Below are 24,848 nucleotides of genomic sequence, written 5' to 3'. Positions count from 1 at the left end.
TCTTTCCCTGCTTTTCTCTCTTTTGAAAGCTGTATATTGATATTATTCCCTAGTTATCTTATGATGTTGAATGCTTTATAAACAGTCTGTATATACGTTTTGATATGGAAGCTCAGAGGTGACCATTACAACCACTATTTATGGCTGTACTCAAAATTCTCATTCCACACTTCATATGCATACTTTGAAAACCTTTTAAGTGACTCGGAACACAACTAAGGTCAGCAACCACATGTGCCAGCAGATGCTAAAGATGAAAGCTCAAACAGTGACATAATATCAGACTTCAGTGACCAGATGGTTAACCCTTTTCAGTCGCTAGTAAAAGCCGTTCTTAAAAACAGTGAGTAAAAAGTTGCAGTTACTAAATGAGACTGTCATAGAGAGAGAACTATATTTTATTGCCTGGGTTTAAATCATGCAGATGAATAGGAAACCTATCAATATCCCAGTCAAAGCAGGCTGTGGAAAGCTGAGACTGTGATTTTGATTTGAACAGGAAGAATTGGTTCAGGACTGAAAAAAGAGCTGTGATTTGTCAATTGGAGTCAATTATGTATTTGTCATGGAGAATATCTACTGAATATGAAGTGGAAAGAACAGCAGAAGCAAACTATAGATTAACTTGGTGGTCTGTGTTTGAAGGCAGAAAAAGCAGTGATTCTGACCTTTATGTGACAGAGAATGGCAGAGTTATACAAGGTTAACCAAAACACCTGAATGGATCTTTAGACAAGAATCTGAGCAGATAAAATTTCCTTAGAAGCCTATATACTAAAAGAACTCTTCACCTTAAAATTTCCTTAGAAGCCTATATATTAAAAGAACTCTTCACCTTCATGGGGCTTAGAGGATCTCTGTCTTTTGATTTCAAGTGTATTAAGTGCGTTTGGAAGAGCTGGCTCTTAGTTTGTGCACAGCGGCATGTTCAGTGAAATGGCAACCAAATAAGCCAAATGACCTAGTCTGAAGTGGAGCAGCACTGTTTTATGTGACACTACTCTGTAACCTTTTAGGGGATGTACTTGTGGAGTACTTGATCTCCTGGTATCCTTTCCACTGGGAACAGATGTTTTTAGGAATGTTTATCTTCCTTCTCTTTTAACCTTTGAATACTCAACTGACTTTCAGAGATTTTGAGTGCTCTGAGTTGGGGAAATCCATGTATTTTATCTGGTGCATTCATTCTGCAGCATTCTGTAATTGTGACATAATGATAAAGAAGTGTCTTCTCCCCAAAAAGGATACCGTGTAGTTTCACAAGGATAAAATTCCATCACTCAGCTGAGCTCCTGACTGGAACAGCATATTCTTCTTTTCATTGCATGACTAAATATTGTATATATTTTAGGAAGTTGTGAGAGAAGTGTAGTGAAACTAATGAAGAGCTGAAAATTTCATTTTCACTTATCCAGTTCATAAATTATGAAAGTCTCTTGAAAAATTACCCATGACTGGAAGTGAACCTCAGAGCTGGAGAGAAAGAGTTAAATCTTAGTGCTTTCAGCATGCCGTATAACTCTAATACTATGTGCACAGTTATAAACACAACAAAGTTCTGTTTAAAATGGAAAGCTTTTAAAAAATACCAAACACTCAGATCTGAATAATGACAAAGGAAATAGCTGGTTTTTTTGACATGAAGACCCAGAACATGATTTTGTAAACAAAACCTTCAGAATACATTTTGCACATCTCAAGAATGACATTCATTTTTTTAACTTTGGAGGCTACATCTGCAGAAATAACTGGAAGGTGTATGAAGTGAAAGCGCTACAGTTTAAGTAGCCCAAAGCTGCCAGGCAATGATTCTCAGAATATCAGATCCTTGCAAGATCTTTCTCCAGTGTTTCACAGCTCAGTGAAGACTAGCCTTTAGTGAATGAGGGCTTACTGAATTTCATTACCTTGAGTTTATTGCAGGTTAAAAGCAGGGGTATGGACCAGCTCCCTCAGGTCAGGAAACTTAAAGTAACTCATGGGTTTGGGGCACTGGTTCTCACGTGTGCAAGTCCTAAATGTCTTCTGCTAAGTGACAGATACCCATATAGAAATATTCTATAAAGGTTGTAGTGCTTTAAAATTTTAGTAAAGTACCAAAAAAATGGGACTTTCAGTCATCAACTAAGTTGCAGGTGTAAGTTACCCAAACACTCAAGTTTTTCCGGTCAGCCATTGGATTGGGAGGGGAGTAGAAGTGAGGTCTCTCATCCCTGACTCCAACACAGATGCAGACAAAAGATTTGACTAAACAAAGTGTAAAAATGAAGCTACTGAAGTGACTTACAGCTTAATACTTGCTATGTGTTAAGTTCCTTTGTCAGTAATGGAGATGTACTTTCATAATAGTTGTCAGTGAAGGAGGCAGCCCCATCCGTTCCCTGCCTGCCACCCCTTTGGAACACTATTTTAAGCACCCCATTTTTCAGCTGTATCGTATCTGATCTGGCTGCATGGCTGCACAAGTGCTAATGTGATGGAAGCAACGGCGTAGGGGTAATAAGGTCTTGGATCAGTTCAAAGCTCCCGTGAAACTGCACCTAGTCAACTGTCTCTGTCTTGGGTAGTGAGAGAAGTAGTTTTGTGACAACTTTACCCAGTCACAGTGCCAATACCTGACTGCTGCACAGTCCCGCTCCCTTGCCGTGTAGCACTGCATTCAGTGGGATCATGCTTCCATAGGAAGTGCACCATAAGCTAGTGAGCTACGCTGCCTGGATTCTGGCTCCAGCAGACAATGGAGGGGAAGAACAACGCTTCCAAAATAGCCTCCTGAATTACGCTTCAGCTATATAACAGCCTTTCCAAAAACCTGTCCTATACAACTGACTATACAGGACTCTAGCCACTTACTTAAGCCCCTTAAATTATATATAAGTTGAGTAATGTGTGTATCTTTGTCATGCATGCTTAAAGCAACCATAAACAGCATGAACAACTCTGTGGAAAAAAATACACTGTGGAACTGCTCCTAATGCAGTGTGAGCTTGGGAAGGTCCCTTGATCTGTATCGTACCATATGTGTCTTTAAAGTGCAAATATTTGCCTTGCTGGAGTGTTATAAAGCACTGTGAGATCTTTCAATGGTACGGCTTATGAACCAAGATTTTTTGATAATGTTTCACAGTGGTTAAGTTTTGGTTCTGATTGTACTAACTGAGCTAAAATACAGCCTTTTGTGACCCTCAAAGAAAGGAATGTTAGGGTAACTCACAAACTTAGCTTGTAATGCAGACTAGAATTTGGTCTTCTGAGTCTGGTGCAATATCCCAGCATACACCCTACAGTGTGAGTATTTGTTTTGGAGCATAAGTGTTGAGGACTCTTAGCTAGCATGTAAAATTGAGCCTGCTTAGCAAAGTCTCAATTTGAGGGATTTTGACTACTCTGTATCATGACAACATTACTCTTCACTGAATGTGAAGGAAGTAATTTTTTTGTTTCTAAATTTCCCAGTGACGTGAAAACTCTTATCCCATTTTAGTGCTGTCCACATCTGGAGAAGGTGGTAATTAGGAATCTGACTACAGGGCAGAATAAATCAAACTCATCCTCACTGTTGTGGTCTTGAGGAAGAAAAGATGCTAGAACTGAAGCATTTCACTCAGTTTGGCTCACATTCTGTCTCAAGTTTAATACTCTAATACTGAAGAAAAATACCCACACACCTGCAGTCAGTCAGGCAACAAGAATGAAGTACCTGACAGGACAGCTTTTTGCTTGCTTTTTGTTTTGAAACTAAACCAGCTGTTAAGTTTTCAGTAAGATATAAATGGTACTGTGTTAATGTTGCCTGAGGGGGAAGGAACTTGACATGGGTCAGCTGCTTGCTCTGGGCGTGTAAGGCTGTTAACATTGTGAAATGTTCTGTTCGTTTTGTTCTGTGCAGAAACCTTCCTTCAACCACAAATGTCAAAATAATTGTTAGTATATTAAAGAAGCTTAATGCCAAACCATACATGGCTTTATAGTGTTTGAAAACAGATCTTTGTGTCCAAAGAAGTGAGTGTCCTGACAACAGTATAATGATCTGATATTTCTTTAGATAGTGACCAGAGGATGTGAAACCACAGAAATGACCCTTCGGAGGAATGGGTTGGGCCAACTTGGATTCCACGTGAACTTTGAAGGGATAGTGGCAGATGTGGAGCCCTTTGGTTTTGCATGGAAGGCAGGCCTGCGGCAAGGGAGCCGCCTGGTTGAGATCTGTAAAGTGGCTGTGGCAACTTTGACTCATGAACAAATGATCGACCTTTTACGTACATCTGTGACAGTAAAAGTGGTGATTATTCAACCACATGAGGATGGAGCACCTAGAAGGTAACGAGCAACTGTTCTCAATGTTCTGTTTATATCTGTTTGGCTTTTTTTCTCTGCTACTGCTTAAATGATGGCACTTTTATTGGAGGCCCTCAGGAAATGGATATTGTCTCTCATGGTGCTAATATTGAGGATCTCTAAAGCAATCTTTTCCCCAGAACAATTATTGGTTTGTAATAGAAGATAAGATGGGATCCTGTAAGATATCTAATGGGAAATTTACTTTTATATGGCTTTGAAAGAGTAAGAAGTAACCTTTAGTGCATCATGACTGCGCTGTTGTGAAAGCTGATGTAACTTCCTTTATTCCACAGAAGGATTTTATATTTTAATACTAAATTTGAAATTGGGAATCCTTCTCTGTTAAAACTGCACCTTATCTGTCTTGTGACATTTCTCTGACTCCTGACTATTGAAAAAGATTTGTTTTTTCTTATGTTGAAATTTTAACAAAAGTAGTGAAATACTGGGTTCTGGAAATACATGATACCGTATTCGTCCTCCTCACTTGATACAGATATCTGACTTAGTCATATCAAATAGTGAATTACATCAGTGAAATCATCGGTTAAAGAAACTTTGCTACAACACGAAATAAATGTTCACACTCCTGGGAAAAGACTGTAATAAAGATTGTTATAGTGACTGTACCACTGTTTTCAGGGATGAAATGCATCAGTGTACCTTTTTTAGTGACAAAAAGATTTTTGCTCTTCTCTCCATTTGTTTAGTATTACGAGGTAGAGAAGAAATTTAGAACTTGATGCTTTATTTTTCACATACCTTCTTTAGGTGCTGTTAATGTGGCTCATTCACATTCTAAATGAGAACTGTACCAGAGTAAATTGAATTACTTGTCGTCTTGTAGAAGGCCAACTTTAAATCTCCTGTTGATTTTTAATTTAACAGAAAAAACATTAGATGTGTTGCTTTTGGCAAGACAAGAAACCATAAAATTTTACGTAGCATGCAGCACTATGAAGTTAGTGCCAACTGTACACAAATAGTGTTTAATTGGTGGCAATTCTCCAAGTAGTCATTGGTCTGATGAATGACACAGAAGTGCCCTCCCTTGCCTCAACCTGCATGTCGATGTGTTGGGTTCCTTTCTGAAGAAAATGCCTGTGAATATAGTTTTGCTTAGTTGGATAGAATTTGCAATTAAGCCTCTCTTTGCTTAGCTTTGCTATTCTCACCATCTGCTTCTGGATATGAATTTTCACTGACTTGTTTGGTATACATTTCCAAGCTGTTTGCAGAATATGAGCCTAATGAGCTGATCCTATTATATTGAAGGTAAAAATGTGTATTTTATAGGCCCTGATGGAAAAATACATACTGTATGAATTGTTTATATCATCTTTGATGCATTTTTAGGAATAAAATGTTAAAATCCCAGATTGGTAATACATGGCACATAATTCTATGCATAGGAGGATTTTTAACTGAGTGCCACCAAACTGGGAAAAATCTGCAAAAGCTCTTGTTTATAATTCTTTTGCTTTTTAAAAATTATGTGAGTAATTACTAAGGAAAAAAAAATTTTTCACTGTGTTTCTATTCTAAAATATGAAAATGATCGAAGTATTTATTTTTAAGTTCTTTTTGAACCTCATCTCTCTAGTGTAAAACAAGGAATCTTCATTAATGCCTCTTTCTCTCAAATAGCAACTTCTCACTGAAACAGAAAGTTGACCATACATATCCTGAAATATGATTAGTAATTTTGATTGCCCAACTTGAAAGGGATCCAATATTGAGAGAGTTCTGAGCTTGCCTTCCCTCAATGTTTATAATCTAAACAGAGCAGACAGAAAGCAATATAGATATCAGGTGTCAAGACTGATGGTTTCAGTTCATAAACGTGACCTATGACATTGTTTGTGAAAAATATTGAGAGGGGGAATGAGGAGAAGGCAGAAATGCATAAATTGAGAGGTTTGGAGAATTGTAGCTACTTACCAGTTAAAACTTGTCCAAGTCCGTGTCACTGTGTCCTACTCAATTGCTTGTCCTAGCCACCTGCAGTGTCTTATCTTGCAGAAGCATAGAAACAGAGAATAGTTGAGGTTGGGAGGGGACCTCTGGAGATTGTTGAGTCCAACCCTATTACTCAAAGCAAGGTCAGCTAGAGCAGATTGCTGAGGAACGTGTTTGCTGGGTTTTGAGTATTTACAAGGACAGAGACTCCATAACTTTCGTTCCAGTGTTCAATAATCCTTACAGTAACAAATGGCTTTACTTATGCTAAATTGAATTCCCTGTATTTCATTTCGTGCATCTTGCTTCCTGTGTCTTTGCTGATTCCACTCCGAAGAGTTTTACCCTGTCTTTTTTCCCCACTACCCCATCAGGTATTTATACACATCCACAGGGTCTGTCCTGAGTCTCTTATTCCCAGGCTGAGCAATCTGAGGTCTTCCAGCCTCTTCTTGTGTTTCAGATGCTGTGATCCATTAATCATGTTTGTAGCCCTTTGCTGGATTCGCTCTAGTATGTTCATGTCTCTCTTCTACCTAGGTATCAGGTTTATCCAGCAATTTACAGGCAGTAGTTTTGCCTGTAAAACAAATATCTGGAGAACTAGGATCCATCTCGCCTTCATTTGACAAGAAATGTCACTGCCCTTGGAGAATCCGTGCATAGCTATATAAGATAGAATCAGGTGTCTGTGAGAGATTTCCAACACATCTGTGAGCGACACTTAAGGCAGATGTGCATGGTCCTCAGGAAAGAACTTCTTACTGTCGAGTAGATCTAATAGTTATAACATTCAGAACACGTACAGGTATTTCCTTCAAAGTTGGGGGTCCATCGATCCTTGATCCACATGCTGCACGTGTCTGGAAGAATGATGCTTCAAAGGCAGGAGAAGTTGAGGTTGAAATAAGTGCCTTGAAAGTTTGACTCATCCTACAGAGCACATGATTTTCTGACAGTTGTTTGGAGGGTTTTTTCCCCCCTCCTCTGTATTTCATCCTTATTTCCTGGGGTATGAATTGGTAGTTTATTGTAAGTTTTCTGTTCATGCACAATTAATTTCAATGCCATAATATGGGGGTTCAAGTTCAGTCACTAAGTTTTTGTTCACAGTGCATAGATATAAAAATATGTTCATCTTTGTTTCTACAGGAAATCGCTTGTATTAAAAATTGTCAGACATTTACAAGAACGTAAATAACATTTTAGAAAAAAAAAATTTCTGGTTTTATGGAAAATCCCCATGCATCATTTTATTAATGCCTGGCTTTCATTTACTGAGATAATCAGCTGATTTCCACTGCTTGAAAGAGTACTTTCTGCTTAGCTCTGTCTACTGGGTTTTAGGAATACGAAGCAATGAGGACTTTCTCTTTAGGTTGCTTATTAGCACTGGTTCCTTGCTGGGTTCAGATTCTGAAATGAGATTACACAGATTGGACATGACTGCAATGGAGTGTCTTGGGAATTATACCCTTCAAATGAAAATGAGTTTCAAGAGTGCAAGGGTGTTTCCAAAGCTGTCCCAGTGCCTCGGAAAAATATCAGCTGAAGTGGAGATTTTTAATCAAGCTCTTAACTTGATTTTTTTTCTGTTGGTTTACCCACAAATAATCCTCATTCTGTCAGGCCTTTATGTTTTAAAAGAAAACTTACAAAGTGTAAGTGTGCATACACCGATAATATTACCAGTGAACTCTTAACAATATATAACTTTATTTTTTGCTGCAAACTGTCTTGTATTAATTTATTTCAGCATAAAAATAAAATGTTTGGAATATTGAAGGTGCTGACAAAGGAATGTTAGAGTGATTAGGAAATTAAAGAGGAAAATTTTGCTCAATAAATGCATTCTATTAGTTAATGTAGATGCTTCTACCTATAGTCTTGATAGCAGTATATGCAAAAGCAATCGTGGAATAAGGCCTTTCAGTTACTATCCTGTAAAATTAATGATCTTGAGACAAAGATCTTGCTGTTTTCAGTTTGGTCCAGCAATTAAATAATCATGCACAAATTGAGAAATCATAATTATTTGCATAGCACCAGGCTGATATTTAGACAGAAAGGAGAAATCGCTATTTAAAACATAAATTCTTTAAATTACCAAGCAGTATGGAACAAACATGCTCGTCAGTGTATTCAGATCTGAATAAGTATCTTTGTGTAATATTCGTTTCTGTGCTATGTCTTTCCCTTCAGAATTATTAGTTTTGTGGGTTGGTTTGGGGTTGGTTTTGTTTTGCTTTAAATTAAGCCTTCTGAGCTCAAAAGAAGTCAGGTCTAGAACTGCTGGCAGGATACTACAGACTAACAGCACTTGAGGCATGTTAAAGCAGAAAAACCTGAAACTGAACTTTGGTTTTAAAAGTAGAATTTAAATGTACCAATGCTTTTTATTACCACCTCTGATACTAACCTAAGAAGGCTGGAAATACTGAAAACTGTAAACTATGATGTTTTTAGAGGTAACTGAGAGAACTACCACTAAGAAAATATAATGGCATTAATTGGAGGCCATATCACTTGCAAAAGTTAATCCTTCATATGCAACAAAAAATACAATGATAGAAAATACTTAACTTTACTATCAGAATTACTGTACTTACAACATTATTAGATTCAGGGAATGACACATGCACTGTGATTTAGCCTGATGGAGACTCAGCAAAAATGAACTCTGTCAGAACTCTGGTTAGCACCAGAGAGTTTAACCTAGGCTGTTACCTTTTAAGTGCAAGTCCTAACAGAAGGTCAGTGTCACAGTAGGACCTTTTGGCACTTGCCCTCCCTGTGAACTCTCTGCCCCTCCTCCTGCCTTTGGAAGGGTGACAGCACCAGCAACCAACAGAGCTTAGGCATGGGTATAGGCTGCCCTCTTCCCCATCTTTAATATGTCATCGTTTGCATTGTCCCTTCTCTAACTAACCAAAGCATCATGGTTTTCTTCTGCATAGAAGAAAGACTTTTTTATTGTTTATAAAAATAAAAATTGGTTTCTGTCACTTCTTATAAATTCCTTTGAGCTTCATTCTTTTCAATACACTTTTCAAAGGAAAGGATTTGTAAACCTGGCCTTTGCCAATATATACAATTTACATTTTTAACATTTTTCCTTAAATTTGTTGTACTTAAGAGAGTAAGGCTAAGTATGCAGTTAACATAATCCTTGGGAAGCTGAAACCTTATTGTACCAGCATCTCTTTCTGTTTTGATTTGCATCAAAGGAAAACCTAGGCAATGTATGTAACATGGTCTCCACCCAGAAACAGCCCAACAAAAGAACTGTAAACTGAAAAAGTAAAAATTTTAAACAATTCTCTGATGCTTATTGTATTACTCACCCGAGTAAACACTCTAAGTAAAAAAATTTTCTTACATTTAGTTATGAATGAAATAATAGCAGGGTTTAGTTATAAGTTTATTATGTGTACAGTTGTTACAGTCAAGCAGAAAAAACCCATACTGCCAGGCAAAGCTCTCATAGTCTCTATGGAGAGATGTAAATAGGAGTTCCAGACTTCTTTTTTTTCTTCTATCTATTTGTCAACACTATTGAAAAAAATTCAAAAGATCCATGGTTTTGGCATTTTGAAGTTTCATATATTGCATGCTCAATTCTGGGTCAGCAAAGAAGTTCTTTATTGTAAGTAATTTGGAGTATATATACCTAATTTTATATAAAACATTTTTTAGGATCCATTTTTGTTATTCCTGGGTTGGAATGTACAACATTGCTGCAGAAATAGCAAGTGATTTGATATTTACCTCGTTGAAAACTTCTTGGGTGCATGGAATCATAGGATAAAACAGGGTGGAAGAGACCACAGGGGATTATCTGGTCCAACCTCCTGCTCAAAATGGAGTCAGCTACAAGGTCAAGCCAGGTTATTCAGGGCTTTATCCAGTCAGGGACTCGAACTCCAGGGATGGGTACTGCATAACCTCTCTCTGGTCAATGTATTCTAGTTGGTTTTCTTTGAGGATAATCTGTGTTTTCTTAAAAAAATATTTAATATACTTTTAATTTTCTCCTCTTCAGAAAAAAAATAACAAAAAATGTCACTGTATGTGTGTATGTATATGTATATTATTTTATACAATATTAGGATAGTGTTCTATGCAATAATCTAGTCTGTATTGGTCAACTTTACTGACTGTTTAAGATAAACTAAGCATTTTCCTCTCAATAAATTGCTTAAAAAAAAAAAAACAAACCCACCACCTTTGCAACTTAGGTTAAAACTATCTTGCACTGCTGATTTATATTATACCTTGGATTAAAACTTCCTCATTTTCTTATAATTTGGAAATACTATCAGTGTGTCTAGCTGTATCAAACAGGGAACTTTATTGGCAGATCATTTGCCAGATTGGAGCAACTTCTCCATATTTTTCATTGCTGTCTGGACTCTGTTGCTGTAGTCCATAACGTTTTCCCATTCTCAAGGTGATCTGATGACTGATTCTTTTTTCTTTTTAATTTTCATGTGTAGTCTACATAAAGGTAGAGTGTAGATCCATGAAATAAATGCTGTACACAAGGTAACTTATGCAGCTTTCTTCGAAATCTTTTCCCTGCTCCATTCGAAGATGTGCCTCATCCTCCCAGTGTTACTGGAATTGCCCTACTGACTCCTATGAGAAAGTATTCTGGCAGTTGTCAAGAACTCTGGGCAGCATTGAGAAGATTTTTACTATGCAGCACATGCATGTCCCAGTAAAGTGGAGAAAAGCATTAAAACAGAGTTAAATTGGCATCTACAGTGGCGCACTGTAGAGAAAAGACGGGTACAACTTTTGTGCCACTCACCTCATTTACCTGCATTCAGGTAAAGAGTACCTAACAGGTACACTGCAGTGCCTGTCAGCCAGAGTAAGCCTTGGAGCATGTTTGGAGTGTTCATATCGATGGACCCTGGTAGTTAGAATATGACTTACTAGAGCGGTACAGAGACACAGTGGGATTTAGGCTACGTGCTATTACAATTTGGATACTGAATGTCAGGTCTCGGAAGCTCCTGGACTTCAAATTGTTCACTTGGTTCATCATTTGAAGTAAAATATCGATGTGACCACTTAGAGTATGCTTGAGGATTTTTGTCTTTATCAGAAGCATGGTCAATCTGTCATTTTCTTTTGTAAAAGAGAATTGTATGAAAGTTTCACATAGTAAAATTTAAAATTCACCTCTGGAAATGCATTTCACTGAATTGACCTTAAGATCAGTGTATCTTCAGTCTAGGTGATTGCCACCACCATTGTGGTGTGCAACTGCCAAAATTGGTTTGTCTTCATAGTCATCTGTAGCTCGATGCCTTTTTGCTGTGTTAGGTAAAGAAGTCAGGAGATAGTAATTAATGTCTTTTTTCTGCTATGGGGACTAATAGCAGAAACTACTTAGAAGAGTATCTTAGTGCCTCTCATTGAAGTAAAGAACAACATGTTTCAAATGACTCTTGATAACCTGGAAGTCTGAAGTTTGAAGGAATCAGCTGCCTCCCTGAATCTGACTGGTGGAGGGATAAATAATTTGTGGATGTGCTTTGCAGTAGTCACCTCTCCTTTCTTCCGTTTTTTTAAGCCTGTTGGGATTCAAAGGTAATATTTCTGACGTAGAAAAATATTTTAGTGCAGGCAATTGTTGTATTTAGCTTTTTGGTTAACTCAAATTAGATTCTTTTTTTTTTCCCTATTCATTAAAGAATATATATTTGTAAGTCATTAAATGGCACATCCGTGACAAACTTTGTATTTGCCATTTTATTTTAGATTGAACTGAGTGAGTCATAAAATATCTTTACTTACAGGAATTAGTCAAGAGGAAGTAGTATCTCATGTGTGGTCTTATTCCTAATCTTGTCTGTAGTATCTTAGACCATTTCAGAATCAGGATTCATTCTGAACTCGGACCTTTCAGAGGTCCGAGTACTTGGTACTGGTCCCCCTACTTCATTTGTCTTCTCTGTCACTCGTCATATTATGCTCCAACTTAAGAAATGGAAATAACTTTTACATCCCAGCCACTGGTTTTCCAGCTCTTCATCTTACAATCTTATGGTGAATTTTGAAGGCTTTTCTCTTTAACATTATAAAAATCTTTCCTATTTATCTATTTTTTTTCCCAGTGGTTCTTCTTTCTTGCCAATAGCTTCCTGAACCTTTTTTCCACACGATTGTTGTCTTTTGATATAGCTGTTTTCTGATTCTCTGGGATTTGGACATGTGACTTGCTCTGCTTGAGTCCTAGTTTCCATCAGCAGAGACTGCAGGGGTTGTTACTGCCTTATTGATCATACAAGTAAGCCAAACACCTTGGTTGGTTTGGAGTTTTTCTCTTTTATTTCCTGACCAGCTCCTTTCATTCACTGTCCTGCCTGTATTTCTCATCTTTTTCATACAACAATGCAAGCACAGAGGGTCTTAAGCCTCTAAATTGTCAACTCACCAACACAAAGATTCTGTTTAAAACTGAATAGTAACAAAGAACAGAAGGACAGCGAGTGTGTTTTCATAAAGGCAGGATTGTCACTTCAAGTCTTCAGCTCTGTGAAGGGACTGCCAGAGAGTTATCACTCGCCTCAAACCAGGAGGGATAAAGTGGGCAGCAGCCTTATCTGAGGTTGCTGTAAGCAATCACATACCTCTATCGTGCTAAGAAATTATTTTAAAGTAAAACTGATTTGCTATTTTTCAAATGACATTATCTTTTTTGATTCAGTGTGACTATTGTTACTAGGTTTCTGAGAGTTCAGAACTTGGAATTTTTGTCTTGGCTTTTTGACCAAAGTTTTCTTAGACCATTTGAATCTTATCCAGTGTCTTGGACTTGTGCTGTGGTTGATATAAGGAGTCAACTGAGTCAAGGGGTTACTTCCAGGAGGTACTTCAGAGGGTGTCAAAGAAAGGGGAAAAGTATGCATGTCTTGTTTAACTACACAGTGCATCTAAGCAAAACTAAGCTACTAAATTATGATTTTTAGTTAAGTCCCTACAATTATGTGAAATTAATCTATGTTTTATTATGTGGATTTAATAGAGTGCATGATGAGTTCTCGGTCTCATTGTGACATCTTGTGGGAACTGCTGTAGCGTAAGAACAAACATGCACTATAACAGGAGTGATTACTTTCAAACACCAGGTTTGAGTTAGTACTTGCATTCTTCTTAATGTACTGCTATATATAGCTGAAGGCTCCTTATTGAGCAAGAGTAAATGTTTTGAATTGAAATGGTGATAGTAAGGGATAATTTATCTGTGTAATACAACGGGTGACCACCAGTGATTACTTCTCTATCCCTACATCTGTCCTAGTGGTTCAGATCTGGGACATATTGAACTCAAGTGAAATTGTAACCAGTTATTCTAGTTTTGTTATTACACTAACAAATCGTTCATAATGCGTGAAATCTGTAGATAGTTGGGGTCCAAATACTGAAGTCATACCTGGTAGTTGATAGGGGTAGGCTATAACTGAAAAGAAAGCGCTTGTGTCATTATCAAGGTGATAAACTGCTGATCATAGTATATGAAAGCTAATTTCTCCATGGGGATTAACATTTAATTTTTAACTAGCATCCTTGCCTAATGTAGGCCCTGCACAGAGCCTTTTACAGAATCTTTAGATGGAATCTTAATTTAATATTGAAAAGTTTGGTTAACGTAGTTTGAAGAATTTAATGGGCTGTTTGATAATTGTTTCAGAACATAATGGTCCTTGCAGTAACATCTGAATATTGCAGATTTTTATAGTGGGCTCTTAAATTTTAATATGCAGTCATGACCTGCTAGCTGTATCAGAGTCATGCTCTGTGTAATTGCAAAGTAGGTTTTATTAAGGAATTTTTATAGGATAATATGGCTCTTAACCGAAGATCTTAAGAGTCTGTGCTTTGTGTCGAAGGATCAATTTAATACCAAATTACAGTAAAGGACAGGAAGTACTATCACTTCTGACATGTTTAAGACTTGGTCATACTTGCTTGACAAATAACGAGTCTGTCTTTCAAAATGTTATATTGGCTATAACTGGGAAAGATGTTTGATATCCTAGACTTGTTAAACATAAATTTAAATATTCAAGATATATAGATTTGTCTTTACATATTCTTTAAAGTGAATTAAATATATATATAATTAAAATTAATTAAAAGCTATCATCCAATACTGGTGCCACTGTATATTCTTTATCCAGTACAATAAGTAACAATATTATAAGTAGAAGTTTGATAATGTTCCGATTAAATATTTAATAGGAAATTACATTTAATTTGGGAGTTGTTTTCATGCAAGATAACTTGCAGATTTATCCACAGTAGGGGAGTGGGGAACCTTACTGGATTGCAGGCATTAATTAATTGATTCTCTTTGTTTCTAATATTGGAGGTACCTACAATTATGACTTTCGATATCTCAGTATGCTACAGTACATGTTCTTTAGGCAGTGTTTGTGAAGCAATGAAGCATATTTTTTCATAAAAATGTTGAACAGATTGGTTTGGCACTTTTAATTTAAAAATCCATGTGACAAGGGAAGCCATATAAAGTAGTTCCATTTTAACCATGGGAGTGTTTTTGGACCATCACAACAATCATGTTGGGGCTCCATTTTTAATTTAAAATTAACAATTTTAGATTTTCATAGTGATTTGACAGGGTTATTTTATAAGACAAACAGGAATGGTTGTTTTGCAGGAACAGTGCCCTGAATAATTTTTTCATTTGTCAGAGGAATATATTTTAGTGATGTAAATAAAAAAAATTCTGCAAAACTATAAATTATTATTCTTTGTGGGAAATCTTGTTTTCTATAGTTATATCATGCATTAGTCATTCAGTTAGCAAGCTGAGTTGAACTAAATAGTACTAACAGCCCCTTTTGCCTTTAAAACCCTTGGTTATTTTCACAGCACTTAAAGTTCTTTTGGGAATATCTAATTAGGGAGACAATGACAGTTGCATGCCATAACTTTCTCAATTACCAAGACAAACTGTGAAATCAATATCCTGTTAATTAAAGTTGGGGAGGGGATTGTTTGTTTCTAACACTTAAGGTTTAGAGGAATGAAGAAGGGAGTGAAACGATACTAAGAAATCAGCAGAAGGATGATTGAAACCGTAGCCTACATAATTGTTCAGCTTCCTGGTCAAATCATGACAAACTGTGCACACATGACCACATGACAAATCATGTAGTGCCCTGAACTCATATTACCCTTGCTGTGCCATCTAGGTCTTCTTTGTTCTGTTTGTTTTGTATGCAAAGCTTTATGAAAATCTTTAATTGAATAATCAATCTTAGGCTATTTTATCCTTTAAGAACTTTCTATGTTCACGTAACATGTTCCCGTTCTGTAAGGGAATCAAGGGTACATTCCTAGAGGTTATTGTCTCTTCCACCTTGGGGTCATTCCTTGCAGGAAGTGAATGAGGCAGGGAACGTTATGAAGAGAGGAACAGTATTTCGATATAAGCGGTTGAATATTGCGCTGGAGAAATGTATTCTACGCAGTAGAAATGTTAGTGCAATTCTATGCAATTCACTAAAGTCAGCCTTTCTGTGGTGTTCACCATTCTAAGGGTCCAACGTGTGGTGGTGTTTTCACAAGTGTGAAACAATTTTAAAAAAACAGATACATTGAACTGAAGTAGTTTCCTGTGGTGGTCTGAATAAATGTGGCATTTCTTGGCATAGGGGGAAGGCTAAAGATATATCAAATTGACCTTCTGAAATTAACTGATAATATGAGAACATTGGTTTCTTGGCAGTTGTGTTTCCCTGTCTGTGAGAGGAGACTATTAAGGTCTGCTTCCCTCCATAGGGAAGTTACAACCAGAGAACCATTCTTGTGAAATTCTCTGCTGTGAGAATCTCCATTCTCAGTGCTTTATCCTCTGCATTTTATAGGTCTTTCTTTACCTTTTTCATATGTTTGAGTGCCAGCAGGGACTGAGATTTAATGCTACAAGCTAAACAGTTTGACTGTTTAGTACCATAAATTCAGCAGCCTGGAGCATTTGGATGGATTGTCCTGGGTATATAAAGAATATCTACTATGTTACTGCTAGAAGTTGCACACGCATCCTCTCTTCAACAACCTTGAATGACATGGTTAATACTGTAGTATCTATGGGGTTTTTATTGGCTTACCAGAACAGTGACAATGAAAATGTTCTTTTGGGTTTTGCTTCAGAAACTTTGGGGCACAGTAATTTAATATATGATAACCTATACAATTTCTTTAAAATGCACATTTGCGCTGAGTCACTTGTGACAAAACATTTTCTGGGTTCAAACTGTAACCACTTCACAGACACTTTATTACCCTTTCTCTAGGTGATTTTAATTTAGTTGGAAATGGTCAATGTTGAGTTTTCAACAAAAGCAAAGCTTGATTGAGGCTCAGCTCAAGGGGTAAAGCAGAATTGTAGTAGAGACAGAGAAGCAAATTTTTACTGTTTCTTACTTAAACTTTAGGCATTTCATTAGAATTATTTAGGGTATTTTGTTTATACATATTAATTTAGCATGCACTGCCTATCAGACAAATAATGGGGACAGTATTCGAGAATATATAACATCCATAATGATGGTCAGGGCTGGCTTAAAGTGAGTGTGAGGCTCCTAGTAACTAATTTCTGAAACAGTAAGCCTTAATGCAGATCCAGCCTGATTCTACAGCAGATATCCTATTGGCAGACTGATCTTTTGGGGAACACTGTCACCACTTTTACCCGAGTTTACACTTTCTGGGAATGCTGTTAGCATTTAACCACACTGAAGGTTCAAGCAGAGGTTGTAAGCCAGACTGTTTCTGATTTGTCTCTTCATTCCAATTCCCTACTTCTTCAGGAAGACCTCCAGGAAATGAGATACCAAAAAAGTACACTTTGAAAACAAGTAGAAAAATATTTAGATGCTGCTTAATCATTTACATCACAGTGTATTTGCTTTGTCATTTGGTGGGGACAAGGTGGGATTCTAAAGGAAAGTTGTCAATTCCATGAAGAAACGTTAGTTTGCCTCAAAGCAGCAAAATGTTTTGTAATTCTGAATATGTACATTTTTACATTAAGGAATTATTTGTATTTTCTTAATTTTAAACAAACTAAAGCTGTTGAAGAATTTGATGTTTGCTGACTTCTGAATGCTTTGCTTCTACTAGTTTCTATTATGTAAAATTCAAGCTGCAGATTAATTTATAAAAGCTTAGTATCTTCTCCTTTTTAAAGGGCAAGAAGAGTTCAAAAACCCTTGAGCACATGAGAGCAAATCCCTTATTTTGAAATGTTTTCTGCCTGGTTGGCATGATAGTCTTGAAGAATTTGAATGGCCGTACAATGCTATACGAGCACTTTTAGACACCCGGAATAAAAATATGCATATGCTTCTGACTGTACAATGCAAGATTCCTTTTTCTCTTCCCTCCAGTGAGACTGATCAGCATTTTTATTTTGTCCCGCAGGGGTTGTTCAGAACTCTGTCGTATACCCATGGTGGAATACAAACTTGACAGTGAAGGCACCCCATGTGAGTATAAAACCCCTTTCAGAAGGAATACCACTTGGCATCGGGTGCCGACTCCCGCTGGGCAGCCTCTCTCTCGTGCCTCTCCAATCCTAGGAACATCTGACAGACTGCAGTGCCAGCAGCTTCTCCAGCAGGCTCAGACAGCCATTCCTCGCAGCACCTCCTTTGATAGAAAACTGCCAGATGGGGCAAGGTAATACACTCTCCATGTAATGCCTGTCGTTTCCTAACGTGCCTTACTCCGCTTTCTAGAACTTTGGGATACTTATTTTCTAAACCTTGTTTTGTTGACTTTTGACAGTAATTTTATTTCTGATGTGGTATTAAAGAGCATTTGCTGAGCCCAGTTCCCTCTACCTGAAACAAGTGAATTTAGTTGTTTGTGACAAAAGTGGGCTGTACTGAGGAGCCCACTGCTGAGGGCAGCTAACCTTTTCCTCTGATCCCAAATCAGTAAAGTGGGAAACGGCCTTGTGACTTTTTGATCTACAAATGTCCTGTCCCCCCACCTTTTGGCCTCCTGTTTAAACAAATAATGAGTGTAAATAAAATTAATTCATCCCTTTACAAATGAATTATTTAATCTCATTACCAAGCTATTGGAATAGTTTCAAAGGATTCTGTAACTCATTACCAGTCCTTATGCTTTGCTTTGCCTTTAATTAAACAAAGCAGAACTTGTGATTTGAATATGTAACACCTCTTAGATGATGGGATGGTGTCCTTAAATATTAGCTCTGTTATTTAATCGTAATTCTTCATAAGATAAAAATTTATTTTTAAAATTAAAAATTTGTGAATACATTTGACATTTGAGTTATTTAGGAAAACCACGTCTTGAGCAGAACTCTTCATTGTTTACAATTATTTCTGCTTATACCCTTTTTCCATGGGGTGATGTAGTTCTAATTTCTAAGGAAAAAACTCTGCCCATTGAAAATATTTAGATTTTCATATCAATTAGATACTAGTCTTAAATATATTTTTAAAATGGTGGATGAAATACCGCTGTTGCTACACTCTTCTATTTAGTAGAAAAGAATTAGTGACTTTTTACCTTGTTTGAAATATGTACAGGCAATAGTAGTACATATTTGAAAATATGCCTATAACACTGTACAGGGAGAGCAGACTCCCAATTATGACCATTTGGTCATTTGTATTCTCCATTTCCCCTACGCCTTCCTCACCCCCTGAAAAAAGGAGAGGTGCATTTCTGTAAGCATACACATACCACTGTAGACTTAAGCTTTTCCTAATGTCTCGTTACTGAAATTCGCGGTAAAATCTAGCATAAGGAGACAATGTATCAGATGTCTAGAAATACTTCAGGTTTTATCAAGGTTTATTAAGGATACTGTATGCCTATACAGAGAAAAAATGGAAGCTTTCTGGCATACTATTCATTTCCAAAAAAGCTTGACAAACGTAAGTTGAGCTGCTTCTAATGCTCAGGGAAGCATGTGGAAAAAATGCTAAGACAGAGGCTCTCTCTTGCCATGCATAAGCTCCTGTATCACTTAAACATAACAAGTGCAATGCACAAGTGCTATTCTGGGGAAGACATGGTACAGAGTATAAATAATGAAAAGAGGAAAATGATGAACTGTGACATGTGGGTCTCGAAATGTGAAAAGTACTTAATTGGCAAAGTTTTTCCACATGGGAAGAGGCATTGATGGCTTGGCAGAGAGAAGGGCTTAAAAGAAAAGTTTGAAGTAGGGTTGATTAGTACTTATAGGTAGTCTGCAAGGGGGAAAATCCATACTCAGGCTAGTGAAATGATGAAGAGGTTTTAGAGGGTCAGAGAACCCAATATCAGTTCAGACAAATTGAGAAGTGCAGCAGAGAGAACGAGGCTGATAAAACAGGGAAGTTGCAGCAACTGATTTGAAAATGAGATAATATTGAAGTCGGTGATAAAATGGTTGGGTTTAGAGATAAAAAGAGGAAGAAGCAACAGAAATGGGGGTGAGATACAGTAAAAGACTTAAGCAGTAACAGTTCAACTATTGTTACATGTCACCATAGGTGCCCAGTCTCTGAACTGAAATTAAGAACAGGGAGCTGAACACCTATGCATCTAGTATAGTTCCTGAAGAGACTTAAGTGCTTTGAGAAGGCAACCCAAATGTTTTTGTGTTGATCAAGGAGTTTCCTGTAAGTAGTCACTAGGAAATACAAGGATATCCTTGAGCTCTACTCTTGTTTTTACAAAATGCCTAATTCTGTGACAGCTGCACATAGCGAATGCCAAAGAGTGAAGCTTCAGGCTCACTCTTCTGGGTGTTTTTTTTCGCACCGAGAAGTCTCTGTGTACTTTAGTCCTTGAGTCACATTTGTAGGCGAGTGCATCCTTTCACATGGGGTGTCCAATCAGGTCCTGAGACCAGGCAGCTGCAATGCTGTAAAGGAACTGTGTGAGGCATTCACTGACTGGATTTCTGTGGTTCTCCTTTTCTAGCTGACATGTTTTTTTAGTAAGCTAATGGCTAAGATGCTTGTCCAGCAAATGGGAGGCTTGAGACCTGGGCATTCTTCTGCCTGGGGTAGTACAAACCATTGTCTTAGTCTTGAGGACGATGCCCTAAACATCACTTTGGAGGCTGGAAACACATGGGATCATAAGTTACCCATTCCTTAATGCCGGTTCACTTAAACTGTTGAAGGAATGCAAAGTTCTTGGGAGTAAGAAACAAGAATGTGCAACTGAATTCAACTGTAGCCTATAGACTATTTCACTTGATTGAGAGAGGCTCAGTCCTGAAAATACTTAGAGACATGCTGAAAGGTTAGGCACTACTCTATCTATGTAGTGTGTATGCATTTGGCTGTTAGACAAAATATAGTAGCTAATGTCTTTAAAATTTTCAAGCTGGAAAGCTCTCTTCACCTCTTCCCTGAGTACATACATTCATTTCTATACAGAGCCTTTAAAAAAAAAAAAGAGAAAAAATTAAAAAGGAAGAGAAATACAGGAAATGCAAGGTAATGTCACTGAAGGAAATAGTATTGTAGTTATGGACTGATAAGCATAAGTGAAGGATTAGAGGGTGATCAAAAGCAAATTTGAGCATTGCATTTCAACTGTCTGGAATTCCAAGAAGAGCAGTTAGAGGCATTGTTAAGACCTGAGGCTCAAAACTTTAAATAATAAGTACAAATAAGTATTATGTGTAATACTACTACTACTACTATTTATAATACTTACTATAATACAATAAGTATTCATGAACATGTTTTCTTATTGCTCTTCTATATCAAAGAATTAATTACATTTTTTAAAAGCATTAGTATTACCTCGTCTAAATTACTATGCTGGAAATTGGAATAAGCAACCAACAGTCATTTCTGAACCATCATGAGAGCTTCCCACATGTAAAACTAGAGACCCAGTTCAGCTGTTTTGACTCCTGTGTTAATCCCACTTGTTCAGAAGTAATGATACATGTAAGGAAAATAGAATTTGGATGTTTGTCTTTTTGTGCCTCTTTTCATCTATTCAGTTGGAAATATATTACCGGTGGTAAAATAAAAAACATACTATTAAAATACTTATTTAAGTTTTATGAAACTAAGATAAAACTGTACATTCCCCAAATGAATATAATTAAGTGTTCGTTGCTGCATCTTTATTGTTTGTAAAAAGAAGCAAATCTGAAACCCCACAAATACCTCAGTGCACTGTAAATGACTCTAGTCAACATTACAGAAGTTCTCCAAGCAACCAGTCCTCCTCCAGTGACCCAGGGCCCAGCGGGAGCAGCCAGTGGAGACAGCAAGTGGGATATGACGGGTACTGGTGATACTTTTTATTTTTTTTAATTTGCTGTATCTCCCATGCATCTTCTTTCTTAACCAAAACTTACGTGGATGTTCTGTATCATAGATCTATTTGCAAACTCTCTTAGTGCATTTTAAGATGTATAGGTTTACTGATCTTTAATGTAACATGGATGCTGATACAATTTTAAAGCATGCTGCTTTAATTCTGTAGGACCAAATTGTCATTTTACAGCCTCGGTAAATAACACACAATTCTTAAGTTTGCTTTCCCAGAAGCAGGCTAGAAATCAACTAGTAACTCAGAACTGGAATAAAATATCTCTCCCTTTTGCTTCAGTGGAAGGGTATTTGATTAAAAAAATATCTTTATGATCTTCAAAAGTTTTATTTCCTACTGAGCTTATTCCAGGGGCATCCATTCCCGGTCATCTCTTGCCAAAACAGTAGCACCCTTTCAGAGGTGTCCTCTCCCTAAAAGGCTGTTGTGGCATATAGATGGTTCTTTCACATCCCTGTTAGTCTCTTGGTGCTGAAGTTTCAGAAGTTAGCTGTCTGTGTATAAAAGACCACCCCAATATACTGTCCATATTATAAGAATATTATGTGAGATGTCTGTTCTAAATTCAAAATTATCACATTTTTTCTATAAATACAACTGCTGAAAACACTCCTGTTACAAAATGTTGAGCTGTGGCAGTATCTACATAGCAAAATATAAAAGCATTCCAGACTTTGACACTTGGCTTTCAGAAGCTACTTTTCAGGAAAAAAAGTGAATACTGAAAACATCAGCTTGACTCCTTGTCTGTAAGCTTACTATTGCTTTGGCATGACTGTGGTTAGGATATTCCCTGTAACAGATATATATGCTCTGTCTTGGAGACTCCTCGGGGAATTTCAGAATGCTCACTGAAATCTCTGGCAGCTAAATAGATGCTACAAACTCAAATAAAACTGAAGCAATTTCTTTGACAGTAAACACATGAAAATGCATCTTGTGTCATTTTTCCAGCACAGTTATTTCTAATAGCAACCTTGGTTTTAGTATGTTGCTTTGTGCAATAATGTAACTTACGCAATATAATACAAAGCAGTGGGCCTGGTACCAGCTGACGTGTTCTGAGCGTGAAAGCCTGCAAAACTACAGTTACTTTCTGTGGGGCTTAGTTCATAAAGGAGTTAAGCATATATTACCATAGTTCTGCATTACAAAAACCTTTGGATATACAGCCCCAAGAATGCATTCCTTAAAGGTCAGTGTCTTCTCTGCCTGTTCACACTTCTAACAGTGTGCTGTTGGAAAAATTGCATGTAAAGTTTTTCCTGCAGTGTCTGGAAACGTTACTATACTTGCTTGGTGGGCACGATGGCGATTGTTGAAACACATCACTTACAAAATATTTGCTTTGAAGTGTAAAAAGTGTTGTTGTTAATCATGTACGTAGTTTTCTAGGGAAAAAGAAACCCCAAACAGCTTAATTTTCTTCTTTCATTAAAAGGTGCCAGTCCCCTTTGCTCCATGAACACCACCAAGGTTCAGGCTCACTGGAGTGTGAAGGAGGGAGAGAACGAGAAGAATCTTCGGAAGGAACTAGACATTCTGGTAATAAAAGCTACTGTATCTTAAAAATAAACGTTCTTTGCAATGCAGTGCCTGTAGAAGTGCAGCCACCTTCCGATGCGGTGGTCTGGTACAACAAGAGCATGTAGTATGACAGTGAAAGCAGGGACTGTTACAGACAGTCTAAGAGAATATGGTGTAGATATTTAAATAAAACTTAAAGCAAACTACTCCTGAACTTCAGAAAGCCTCATGAATTATGAAAAGCAGGTTGAACTTTGTTTAATTATCATTGAAAAACTAGATCTTAGGAAATTCTGAAGAGACACACGCCTCTGATTCCAAAGAGTGTACAGGTTTGAAACTTGATGCTGTCATGTAACCTTTTTCTTTGTACAGTATAATCATCTTTTTAGCATTCAGAAACTAAAACACAATTATTTATGGCAGAAACCAAGTGGCACACACCATCAACCAAAGTCCTGAGCTCCTACAAAGACCGGGCTTTACAGAAAGAAGGCAGTGGCAAAGAGTCGCCAAACAAGCTTTCACATGTAAGTCTCTTACTTGGATGTCATTCAAAACTCAAAGAAAACCCCACCCTGGACTTAAAGAAATACACCTTAAAAATACATTTTAGTAATTTATGAAGACCAATTTTGTGTTTTGGGAGGCAAAGACTGTACTAACCTAAATGGGGGTGAAATGAGTATGCTTAAACTGCGTTTATAGACCAAGAACTCCAGGAGGGCTTGGGTCTGGGACCTTAAGGAGGTAAAATAGTCTGCACTGAGCTGTGTATTCAGAGCTTTGTTTATACTGGCTTGCTTAGTCTATGAGGTATTTAATGTCCTTCAAAAAAAAATTATATTCACCATACTACTTGTCATGTGTGAAATACCCATGTAGCATAATTATGAAAAAGCAATATAAAAATGTAGTTTGTATGTTGGGAATGCTGAACAGTTTTCTAGCCTACCTAGCTTAGCGGCATGTCTTCAGTAATGGCAAAATCCTCAGTGACTTACTGATGGAAGGTACACTGATGATATGCATGGTCGTCTTCTATTTTTTTGTGTTGCATGGAAAAACTTGCTATATGTAGTAGGAATCCCTATGGTATTTGCAGACTTATGTTGGTAAGAATGAGGCCAGTTTCTAATTTTTTGTACATTGATACCTTATGAGACTCGAACTAGATAGTTCTTGAAAAGTACTGTCGTATACAGAGTCATGCTGTAGATTTATGCACATGAAGATAAAAATACTTCCTTTTACCTGAATCCAAAGTTGACAGGAAGCTAGAATCAGTATATGTAATCAGAATTAGACAGAGCACTACACTGTACAGAGTAAGAACCAGCATTATTATAAAGATAATACTAATAAAATGAGGCTATATTGTTGTTAGATGCTGTAAAAGAGAAAAAAAAAATGGTCACCACCTTGTAAAGGACTTAGTAACATCTTGTCCATCTCAATTTGCCCTATGATACTCTGCCAGCCAGTGAAATTCACACTGTGAACTCCAGTACAAGAACTCTGTAAAATATTTAACCGTTAGGGGGGAAAAAAAAAAGTCTATGCTGTCTTTTTATAAATTTTAACTTGGAGGAAGGAGAGTGGGGGGAATTGCACTGACTATTTTCAAGCTCTCTTTATTCTCCTGG

At 37.1% G+C, this 24,848-nt stretch overlaps 1 protein-coding gene across 1 annotated transcript in view; it reads left to right on the top strand.

Moving 5' to 3' along the window:
• SIPA1L2 (signal-induced proliferation-associated 1 like 2) overlaps positions 1–24,848 on the top strand; it is a gene marked incomplete at its 3' end in the record, with an annotated part of 80,888 nt that overhangs the window by 30,404 nt on the left and 25,636 nt on the right. Inside the window, exons 8-12 of the mRNA XM_010147631.1 lie at positions 4,046–4,320; positions 17,767–18,024; positions 21,544–21,627; positions 23,117–23,220; positions 23,629–23,732. Coding sequence (XP_010145933.1) covers positions 4,046–4,320; positions 17,767–18,024; positions 21,544–21,627; positions 23,117–23,220; positions 23,629–23,732 — 825 coding nt within the window. The remainder of the gene's footprint in view (positions 1–4,045; positions 4,321–17,766; positions 18,025–21,543; positions 21,628–23,116; positions 23,221–23,628; positions 23,733–24,848) is intronic.

This window comes from Eurypyga helias, unplaced genomic scaffold, assembly GCF_000690775.1.
Source record: "Eurypyga helias isolate BGI_N326 unplaced genomic scaffold, ASM69077v1 scaffold11992, whole genome shotgun sequence".
Classification (NCBI taxonomy): Eukaryota; Metazoa; Chordata; class Aves; order Eurypygiformes; family Eurypygidae; genus Eurypyga; species Eurypyga helias.
This window is presented reverse-complemented; position numbering and strand designations above follow the sequence as displayed.